Source organism: Musca domestica, unplaced genomic scaffold, assembly GCF_030504385.1.
Source record: "Musca domestica strain aabys unplaced genomic scaffold, Musca_domestica.polishedcontigs.V.1.1 10, whole genome shotgun sequence".
Taxonomy (NCBI): Eukaryota; Metazoa; Arthropoda; class Insecta; order Diptera; family Muscidae; genus Musca; species Musca domestica.
In genome coordinates this window covers 1525013-1537036 of record NW_026712115.1, presented here as the reverse complement: position 1 = coordinate 1537036, position 12024 = coordinate 1525013, and the positions used below count along the sequence as shown (strand labels likewise).

Here is a 12024-nt window from a genome sequence, read left to right as displayed (position 1 = left end):
TTCACCACTTTCGGCCAAGCGAAGCAACTCTTTAGCTCTTTGAGTCTTTTTTTAATTCTAATGCGGTGTAAGTTCTTACACATTTTGGAATTTCAATGACTTTACCCCGAGCTCATTTTTCAATATTTGACGAATGGAATATTGCGATGTATACAGCTCACAAGCCATTTTTAGGCCACTTCGACGCGGGTTTAGATCAAGTCGCTTCTATACTTTTCGAACCATTTCTGCTGATATTGTTGTTTTCTTCCGTTCATTTCCTTGTCGTCGGGCTATGCTACCAGTGTCACGGTAACGAGAAAAAGTACGAGACACAAAAGATTTATTCACATTTAAATGCTGGAGTGCTCTAACGATAGCCACTTGTGGTTTTCCAGTCAAATATAAAGAAAACACACTATAACACTTGTATTCCATCACGAATAACTTTTTTTTTCTGGAAAAAATGCTTTGTACGCTTATAAACAATATAATGAGCTGTCACTGAAATAATTTTAACAGCTGTCGGACGTGTAGCTTATAAATGACAGCAGTCTGAAGTTGGTTGCAGTTTTTTCATCTCACCCAAAAAAATACCAAATTTCAGATTTGAAGCACTATCTGTTCACCCAATACCTAATTGTACCATATATATACACATTTCCAAAACCATCTCTTTATTACAAACCTACCATGAACAGGCACCCTAATGCATCATTTCAAAGTTCCAGCTTCATTCGTTCACCCGAAACCAAATTTAATAGCATTTATAAAACTTGCATTCCAACCTTGACTCTTATATCAAATTTCAAGTTTTTAGCTCTATTCGTTCACAAGTTTAGTACTATGTTAGAACATTTCGTAATCTCTAAATTCGAAACCTTTTGAACAGCACTCCATCAGTGATACTTACACAAACATTTCAGAATTCTAGCTCTTTCCGTTTGTCCAATAAAAAATATTAAATTTTTAGTACATTTCAGTACTTTTCGAACCCTTTTAGTGCGAATTTGTGGAAATCAATCTTTTCGCACGCCCAAGTATCAAGACAGGTTCTCGTGCAAAATTTTCAGATTGCCGCTTCTGTCGTTTCGTCTGGACTTTGATTCCAGATCAGTCAGTCAGTTATTTCACCACTCTAGATTGTGGCCTCTATCACAATTTCAACTGGCGGATATTGTTGTATGTTGCTTATATCAAATTTATATACTTTATGGGGTTTCCGACAAAAATTTTTGGTAGGTATAAAATAGCAAGAAAAGGTATAAAAATATACAAATAGCAGGAAAAGTATGTACATTTTATATAGGGCTATGTAGTTTTCGATTCAATTTCGCGACTGAACAATATATAAAGAACAATTTAACCCACTTATCACAGTTTCGAATACCCATTCATATACTTTCGAACACAAATACATCATCGGCAGTAGAACATTTATGGATTCTATCAATAAACTCTACCAATTTTAGGAAACTACTATTTTATTTGCGTTGAAAAATACTGTCTAAAATACTGTCTTGTTAAAGGTCACCTTATCGAATGTTAGGTCAGTGACCGTACATATCTTGCTATGACCTCATCTATAGGTACCCGATTTCAAACATTTTGAAGCTTTTAACTCGTTTTGCTGTTATTTAACTTTGCTCGTTTTCTTATAAGTCTACCCTCCCATCTAAAATTCTATTATGATCGTCAAATGGAAAATCTTGGTTTGGACATCTAGAGAAAACTATTAACTAAGCTTTCCACAAAGACTTATTATTTTCACATAGTTGAGGTCTTAGATTACAGTCTTGATTCATCTACATTTTCACCAAGTTTTAAATATCAAAAACAAAAACTGTTCGCACCCATGACCTTCTCAATATCCGGAACAAATTTTTCGCCGAAATCGCTGCGTTCGTGCACTCAGCTAAGCAAATGCAAATATCAATAAAATAAATATATTCATGTCTTTACTTTACGAAACTGAACTGCTCAGGTGTATTTGCTTTTGTTTGCCTGTCTGTTTTTTTGTGCGAGACCCACTCATGAGCGACTGCGAAGAGAATTGATACGAACATGTGAATGAAATAATATGATGTGCTAGCATTCAAATGAGAATATTTAAAAATTTGAAACAAAGATTTTTTTGTTTACAGATAAGATTTTTTGGAAATTCAACTAGAATTTTGGAAAGATTAATGAAATGAAATTGAAATAAATATTTGTGTGGTGGTGTTAGAGAGAGTGGTGAATTAATGTGTACCCTACAATATAGTCGGGAGGTATAATAAGCCAAGTCAATCTTATTGGAAAAAATTTGTTTTTTTACCGTCCTTCGAGAAAAATCAGAGTTTTGCGTAAAATTTTCAATATCAAGAAATCAATTTTAATTTTGTAGAAAACAAATCCGATAGAAAGCAGCATTAAATGACGATGTTTGCTACCTAAAAATTGTAAAATATTTAAGAGTAAAAGAAAAAAATATTTTTTTATATCAAAGAACTGATGAGGATTGGTGGCTCTTTCCGAAACCTAGGTATTCCTGGTAAACATTACCATCGTTCTCCACTAATAAACAAAAGTTTTTTTTTTGTAAAAACAATAATAAAGGGATTAAGCCTGACCATTTGGCAACAACAAAATTTTTGAATTATGATTTTCAAACGGTCAAGGAAACCGTCACACGCTGCCCGAATGTTGATCTATGGTATTTTGGTCCATTCCCGGCGAAGCGCTTGTTTGAGGTGATCGACACTTTGTTATTTTTTAGTGCTAACCATGCTTTCCAAAAGACTCCAGACACAATAGTCCAACGGATTGGTATCCGGAGATTTTGGTGGCCATTGTGCACTGGAAATGAAGGGGGGAACCTCATATTGTAACCATTCTTGGGTGGCGCGTTCTGAGTGCGTTGGTGTTGAGTCCTGTTGGAATGTCCAAGGTCTGCGGCCAAAATGCTTGCGTGCTTAAGACTTTAATATACCCTCCAGAATATTTTGGCGAAAATATTCGGCATTTATTATTAATACGAGCGGAGAGCGCCCATCGGCTGTTATGGCGGCCCACACCATCACCATGGCCGGCGCTTGCGTTCTGGTGGCTAACCGAAGGTGCACATTTTCAGCTGACCTCTTTGGCAAGTAAACAAGATCATTTTGTTTGTTTACAAACTGCTGGACAACGAATGTTTTCTCATCAGAGAAACCCAAATTCGACAGTTCACCACTTTCGGCCACGCGAAGCAACTCTTTAGCTTTTTATACCCAACAACACTATGTGTTGGGGGCATTATAAGTTTGATTGGGCCAAAAATTATGTAACACCTCGAAATATTGGTTTCCCACATAGGAAAGTATATATGGATCTTCCTATCTCGCCGAGCTGAGTCGATCTAGCTATGTATGTCCGTCCGTCCGTCTGTCCATGTTAATTTGTAATCACTCTTCAGGTCGCAATTATGGCCCGATCCTCACGAAATTGAAAATGGCGGTGGGGTTAAGGTCAGATTAGAACCCTATTTCTTTTGGAGATGATCGCATAATATTTAGGGGTTGAAATGGACCAAAAACTGAAAAATCCTGATTTTGCAGTTGCTCTACAGGTCGCAATTATAGTCCGATCGAAGCGGAAGTTAGCATGGGGCTAGAGCTTAGGTCTGGGCAGAAGTTTTCCAATTTTGATGGCCATCGGGTAATATTTAGTGGGTGAAATAGACCATAACATTTGTGTTAAATAAAAGTAAAATTTTCCATAAACCTCGAATATTTTTAATTCCGGCGAAATCACAAATAGACGAACAGGACATTTCTGACCATTTCGTACATTCCGATAGTAAATATATCGGATATATGTAGCGAAATATATAGAATGCATATATACAAAGAAGGGGATGTCAGCTAGAATGCTTATATCTCAAGAATGGCTGGATCGATTTTGAAAAATTTTGTCAATTCAGAATGCCCTCTTGGCATAAAAGGATAAAATGTAAAAAAATCGCATAAAAAGATGCCAATAATGATGTTAATATAGATTTTGTAGTATTTTGTGACATTTTTTTATTTTTTTCATATTTTTTTATCGCATATACACTTCATAAATTGAAGTGTATATTTTGTAATATTTTTTTACCTTACAACACAGGTTGGTGTTATTATATACAGATTACAATTATCGTCCGATCCTCACGAAAATGTTCACAAGGGTAGGGTTAGGCTCAGAAGGGCTAGACCTATTGTTTTCAAAGATGTCCTCAATATATTTAGGGATTGAAATTGACCAACAACTAATAATGTTCCTGATTTTGCAGCTCTTAAAAAGAGTTAGTTAGAGTTTAGGACAGTGGGTAGAATGGACCACTACTTTTGTGTGAAAAATACCAACATTACTTAAAGGCGATATCCAAAATACACAAAAAGGCAAACTTCTGGCTTTTTATGCTGATATAGTCAAATATCGTAGAGAAGAAGTCTAGCATTTTGGATGACCATTGGATTATATTTAGCTGTAAAATGGCCCAACAACAAAGAGCACAACGGAGTTCGTAAATATAGGGCAAATGTCACTGGTCAAAATGGCAGTGCTCCGTGACATAATTTCAAAAGCGAAATCTTCCAAAATGGATTTGGACATAAGAGGGCCTCTAACATGTTGTAGTGTTGTAGGGTATCACATGGTCGGCTCCGCCCGACTATAGCCTTTGCTTACTTGTTTGAGTCTATTTTCTGTTGCGGTGTAAGTTCTTGCACCTTTTGGAATTTCAATGGCTTTACACCGAGCTCATTTGTCAATATTTGCAGAATTGTGTATTGCGATATGTTCAGCTCACGGGCCATTTTCAGCCACTGCGACGCGGGAAAATCACACGGGAAAATCACACTATCACGCTTGAATTTCATCACGAATAACTTTTTTTCGGGAAATTCTCTTCAAAATGCTTTTGTACGCTTGTAAACAATATTATGAGCTGTCACTGGAATAATTTTAACAGCTATCGGACGAGTAGCTTAGAAATGACAGCAGTCTGAAGTTACTTGCAGTTTTTCATCTCACCCTGTATATAAAGTACCCAAAATGTACAATATGTTCAGATTGACCACTATTCTAGTACCTCGTACTAATATGGGATGTATTTCCAAACCACTACCAAATCTTAAACACAGATGTTATCAGTAATCTAAATATAAATTTTGAAAACATTATCTCTATCTCTTCTATCAAGTACTTTTTGTACAATGTTAGTTCACATTTCCAAAACCACCTCCATATTTCCAAGCTACACCTGAACAAGGACCTAAATACCAAATTTTAGATTTCAAGCACTATATGATCACCAATACCAAAATGTATATTTCTATTTAGTGATTTTCGTGCACTTGTAGTACAAATTTCCAAAACCACCTCTCTATCAAAAACTAGCCACCAACAGGGACGCCAAAATTTCAATTTCAAAATTCCAAATTCCAGCTTCATCCGATCACCCTAAACTACATTGTTCCAAATCAAGCACGATTTAGTATAGTCGGCACACTTAGAGGATATTTCCAGAACCACCTTCATACCTCAAACTTACTTTCCAACCTTGATTCTCACCAAAATTTTAAGCTTTTCGCTCTAACCGTTCACATAATACCAAATGATACCATATTTGGAAATTAAGTACCATTTCGGAACTTTTATTAACCTTAAAATTCGAATTTCTAAAACACCTATGATACATCTGTCATGCACTCCATCAGTGAATCTCATTTCAAATTTCAGAAGAATAGCTCATTCCGTACAAATTATTAAATTTTTAGTACATTTTAGTACTAATTGTACCCTTTTTGTACGAATTTCTAAAAAACCAAACCTAATCACATATCTACGCACCAAGTTTGTCCCGCGTAAAATTTCGTCTCAAGTACGGACAGAGTGGAATGCAGAATTCCACTCAGAATATTAGATTCTATGCATATAAACAATAGGAGCTTGGGTTTATTTTGTTTTTTTTTTTGTTTCTTACAAGAAAGAATAAGTTTAACAAGTAAAAACCAGTAAAGAAAGTCCTAAAGTCGGCGGGGCCGACTTTATGATACCCTACACCACTTTGCTAATTTAGTAGAGCTCCACGTAACAATTAAACGTTTTTATCGGAGAATTCAATCATACACGCTATGATTATAATTATAATTTAAAGTTCAAAGAACCAAATATGCAGAAGCATTTGTATCTTTTAAATTCGGACTTGTGTAGCCCATTTGGTGCAAAATTAATTTAAAATCAGATAAAGATATATATGGAAGCTATATGCAAATCTGAACCGATCTCGAAAAAATTTTGCAAATATATTTCTGAGCTGTATATGATATATTTCCTGAAATATCGTTGTTACGGAGTGCATATTACTTCTGTGGGTAACAAATACTAGAAATCGGATGAACAATATGTATGGGAGCTATAGCTATATCTTAACCGATATTTACCAAATTTGACATACTAGCTTCTGGACTCAATTCGGTCGTACGTGCTAAATTTCATCCCATTTGGGCAAATATTAGTCGTTTGGTGCACAATAAACGGTAAATCGGACGAAGTTATATATGGGAGCTACATCCAAATCTGAACCTATATCGATAAAATTTAGCAAAGGTATTTCTGAGCTATATTTGATATATTTTCCCAAATATTGTTGTTACAGAGTGCATATTATGGCTGCGGAGGACAAAAATAACAAATCGGATGAAACATATATATGGGAGCTATAGCTATATCTGAACCGATTTTGATCAAATTTGGCATACTTATTCTCAGGCCTAATTTGGTTGTATGTGCAAAATTCCATACTATTCGGGCTGATATTACACGTTTGGTGCACAATAAAAGGCAAATCGGACGAAGATATATATGGGAGCTATATATAAATTTTTACCGATTATCGCCAATTTCAATAGGGTTCGTCCTTGGGCCAATAAAATGATATGTGCAAAATTTCAACTGGATAGGATAATAAATGCGACCTGCATTTTGTTCACAAGAATACATGGACAGATGGACGGACTGACATGCATAAATCAACTCAGAAAGTGATTCTGTGGAAATCCTCAAAAGTAACTATTGATCTATCTCGCTTCCTTTTCCATGTTACAAACAAATGCACAAAGACATAATACCCTTACCACTATGTGGTAAGGTTATACTCTCCACCATTTGTTATACTCTCCATCATTTTGAAGCAAAATTTCCAAAAAAATTCGTCCCAAAAAACCGCTCAAAGTAAACTCGTTATATGAGACCTATACGAAGACTTGATTCTGCATAAGTAATTTTTTGTCATCGGCTGTAGTATCCATTACGGTTATTAAGGGGATATACGATATCGTGGACATGTGTGGACAATTCTCTTCCAAGGGGTAAAGTACTCAGTAGCTTCTTATCTTAATTCGCTTTGACTCCAGCGTGATTATAACAGACGGACGGACGAACGGCCAGGACTAAATGGTCTTAGAATTTTACGCTGATCAAGAATATACAAAATTATTCCAGTGACAGCTCATTGTATTATCTACAAGCGTACAAAAGCATCTTCGTGAAAATTTTCCAGAAAAAAAGTTATTCGTGATGGAATTCAAGCGTGTTAGTGTGATTTCTTTATATTTGGCTGGAGAACCACAAATGGCTATCGTTAGAGCACTGCAGCATTTAAATTTGAATAAATCTTTTGTTTCTCGTGCCATCGCTCGTTACCGTGGTACTGGTAGCGTAGCCCGACGTCGAGGAAGTGGACGGAAAAACAGCAACTTCATCAGAAATGGTTCGAAAAGTAAAGAAGGGACTTGATCGAAAACCGCGTCGCAGTGGCCGAAAAATGGCTTGTAAGCAGAACATATCGCAATTATGGTACAATGATATCAAGGTAGGGCTATGATCCCATATGATTTTAATTTTTTCATTTTCTTGGCTTAATATGTCAACTATATTTGTTTATGTATGTGTTTTCTTTTCAATATCAAAAAAATAGTTCAGAAAATATTCAAATTCGGATGTTTTCAAGATGTTTATTTCGACGTATGCATCGACAATATCTACAGTTTTTGTAGCGAAATAAACCTTTAGAGATATATAGAACATGATTTTGAAAAGAAATGTTGACCTTTTATTCAGTTTTCGCGGTTTTCAATTATTTATTCAAAATAAATGCAACAAGTTGTTAGATTTTTTATTGTTTTGATACTAATTCTGACATTACAAGCCAAACAGGTAGACCTCTATTCTTCCAATTTTTTTAAAGTTGGCCTACCTTCTCTTCATTGTACCATGATCGCAATATTCCATTCGGCAAATAATGAAAAATAAGCTCGGGGTAAAGCTATTGAAATTCCAAAAAGTGCAAGAACATACACCGAAACAACAGAAAGAAAATAGACTCAAAAGAGCTAAAGATTTTCTTCGCTTGGTCGAAAGTGGTGAACTGCCGAATTTGGTTGTCCAGCAGTTTGTAAACAAACAAAATGATCGTGTTTACTTGCCAAAAAAGTCAGCTGAAAATGTGCACCTTCGGTTGGCCACCAGAACTTAATCGCCGGCCATGGTTATAGTGAGGGCCGCCATAACAGCCGATGGTCGCTCTCCGCTCGTATTAATCGACCGTGGCATCAGAATAAATGACGAATATTACCGTGAGAATATTCTGGAGGGTATGTATTAAAGCCTTGGGGACGCAAACATTTTGGCCGCAGACCCTGGTTAACAGGATCGCACTTAGAACTCGCCACCTAAGAATGGTTACAAAATGAGGCGCACAATGGCCACCAATATCTCCGGATACCAATCCGTTGGACTATTGTGTCTTGAGTATTTTGGAAAGCAAAGTTGGCACTAAAAAATACCAAAGTGTCGATCACCTCAAGCAAGCGCTTCGCCGGGAATGGGCCAAAATACCGTAGAGCAACATTCGGGCAGGGTGTGACGGTTTCATTGGTCGTTTGAAGGCCATAATTCGTGCCAAATGTGACCAATTCGAACAAATCTAATCTTATTCCAAAATTTGATGCTATTTCCGATATTTTTTGCTTTCATTCAATAAAATTAAAATAAAATGTAAAAATGATGGCTTTTGACTTTGTTGCAGTTTTTTCATCTCACCCTGCACCCCTGGGTTACAAACGGAATGGAGAACTTAATATGCTCTCCATACTATGTATGGTGGTGGGTATAAAATATGTCACAAAATATAACAAATATATATATTTTTCGCTTTTTAGTGCGATTTCTTAAAGGTCTGCCAAGGGTCTGTCAAAATCAGTCCAGCCGTTCTAGAGTGGTAAGAATACCAACAAACATTAATTTCATTTTTTTTTATAAGATTTAATAATTAAAAATAGAAAAGATTTATACAAACGTAGTGGAGAGCACATTTAATTCGGCCCGAGCAAGCTTATCGCTTGTTTGTTGATAATTAGTATTTGCTGTGGGATTTTGGAAAATTTCTTCTCCTTTGTTGAGGTTTTAGTTTATTTAAGTAATCGAAAGCTTTCTGTTCTATTTGGTTTATTTTTTTTAATAGAAAAATAAAAGTTTTTTTCTTTTTGCCGACAAATCGAATTCAACATGGGCTGTCTAAGTCAGAGGACACTAAGCATTTTGGTGGGATATCTTTATTTGATTGTCAGTGTTGTCAGCTGCATTTTGCTGAGTCGTCATCTATTGGTAATCGAGGACAGACCAGAGGTACAAAAATATGAAGTTGTTGAAGGAAAGTCAATGTACCGAATAATAGGTTGGTGTTGAAAAAAGACATGTTTATAGCCAATAATGTTTAATATGAACATGTGATAATATAAAATCATTTTATACATTTCATTTATGATTTTTTGTAAAAATGGAGTGTACGCGGGGACATAATTCTGGCAAATTTCATATCTACTTTGTCTTGATGAAAATTCAATTTTCTAAACATTCTGTTTCATATCGAATTGAGAATCAGTTTTCAGGTTATGTTGGTAATGACCGCCTTAATTCGCTATAGCTGTGTTCGACTGTTTGTATCCAAATAATATATTTTTTAAATATTTTTTACTTTTAGGTGATGTTGTTGAAAAAGACATTGAGAAATTCCTACGTCTACTCTCTGAAATGGATATGACCACAACAATCGGCATTTTGACAATTAGCGTTGTAATGTTAGTTGCATCAGTGCTCATGTTAATTGGAATTGCTGTGGTAAGAAAACTGAAGTAAAGAACAATTTCAATTGTGTGTGTGTTTGATTGTTTTTCTTCAAAAAAGCAAAATGCTCGTCTTATGGTGCCCTGGTTTCTATCGAACACATTTGTTCTATTGTCTTTGATATGTTGGACAGTCTACTCGTGTACTGAAGATATTTTCGAGGGAAATGTAACCCACGATGGCACCATTACAAACATGCTCGATGCCCTGGTCGTTCTGGGTAAGAAATCGCTATTTGTAATAAAAGATTGGAATTGAAATATTTTCCGATTGATTTTCCAAATAGGTTTCCTTCTGATCATCGATTACCCAGTCTATATGTTCTTCAGAAAACTACGAAAAGGTCTCGATGTGACGCGATATAATGCATTGCTGAGATCAGCTGATGATGCTTTTGAAATATAAGAATGAATGCAAAATGATGTCGGAAATAAAATCCAACGATTTTAAATTTAAGGAATAAAATCTAACGTTTTTCAAATAGTGCCGTAAATATAAGTCGTAAATGGTAAATCTTAGCTCCTGTCTTATTTGAAAGAAGAGAAGCATCGTATGAACACAAGCACAATTGTTGCAAAAAACCAGCATGCATACATTGAAAAGCCGATGCACCCAAAACGAGTCACTGTTTGGTGCAAAGTTCGAACAACAACAAAAATGTTTTCCAAGAAAATTTGGTCCAGAGGCATAATTGGGCCACTTCTCTGCGAAAATGAAAAAGAGGATATTGGCAAAACTTGGTTTCTATAGAAACAAAGCCGACGCTTACCACAAAAACAAGGTATTTGGCGGATACTTTATTACAGGTTCTACGGAAAATCTAAGAGTTCAAATATTTCCTTAGACGTATTCGAAAGCACTTCCTTCTCCTATTAAAAAAAACAAGTTACATAAGCAGTAAAACACACTTTTTCAAAGAAAAGTTACCCTAAAAAGCAAAATTTTTCAAAAGCAAAAAAGAACAAGTAAGCAAAGGCTATAGTCGTGCGGGGCCGACCATGTGATACCCTACAACACTACAATATGTTAGAAGCCCCATTATGTCCAAATCCATATTGGAAGATTTCGCTTTTGAAATTAGGATTTTGACTAGGGACATATTGGGCAAATATATTTATGCACTCCTTCGGGCTGTTAGTTGTTGTGGTCCATTTTATAGCTAAATATAATCCAATGGATATCCAAAATGCTGGAATTCTTCCCTGTCCTTAACTCTCTTCACAGGGGTGTCGATTGGCTTCAATTGTGTGATCGGAAAAACATTTCTGTTTTTGGTTAGTTTGAACCCCTAAGTATTTTGCAATCATCTCCAAAAGCAAAAAGCCCGTCTGTATCTCCAAGTTCAGACTCATCTATATGATTTGCTTGTCTACGATATTTGGCTATATTCGTCAACGAAATCAGCATAAAAAAGCCGGAAGTTCGTCTTTTGTGTATTTCGGATATCGCCTGTAAGTAATGCTGCTATTTTTTTCACACAAAATTAGTGGTCCATTCTACCCACTGTCCTAAACTCTAACTTTATGCGAGATTTCGTGTCCTTTTTAGTTGTTGGTCCATTTCAACCCCTAATATATTGCTTACATCTTTGAAATCAATGCCCTAGCCCTTCTGAGCCCAACCCCACCCTTTTGAAAATGTTCGTGAGGATTTGTGAATTCTCCAAAAAGTCACTGGAATGGACATATTCGTATTTTGTCAACAAAAGTTGGCAAACTATACCACACATTAAATATTTTTGGATGGCCATCCGAAACTGCTTGGCTTTTGCAATGTGCGGTAACCCCCATTCAAATGTGCGTAAAGATCGGGCGATTTTGCAGTGCCGACAATTTTGCAGTTTTTTGGTCCATT

The 12024-nt window shown here is 35.8% G+C and overlaps 1 protein-coding gene across 1 annotated transcript; it reads left to right on the top strand.

Moving 5' to 3' along the window:
* Positions 1–9459: 9459 nt before the first annotated feature.
* Positions 9460–10626, top strand: LOC101887836 (uncharacterized). The gene is made up of 4 exons (XM_005178319.4): positions 9460–9721; positions 10028–10164; positions 10231–10390; positions 10457–10626. Exons 1-4 carry the CDS (start codon positions 9553–9555, stop codon positions 10573–10575), a joined length of 585 nt encoding a protein of 194 aa, XP_005178376.2. The 5' UTR covers positions 9460–9552; the 3' UTR covers positions 10576–10626.
* Positions 10627–12024: the final 1398 nt, after the last annotated feature.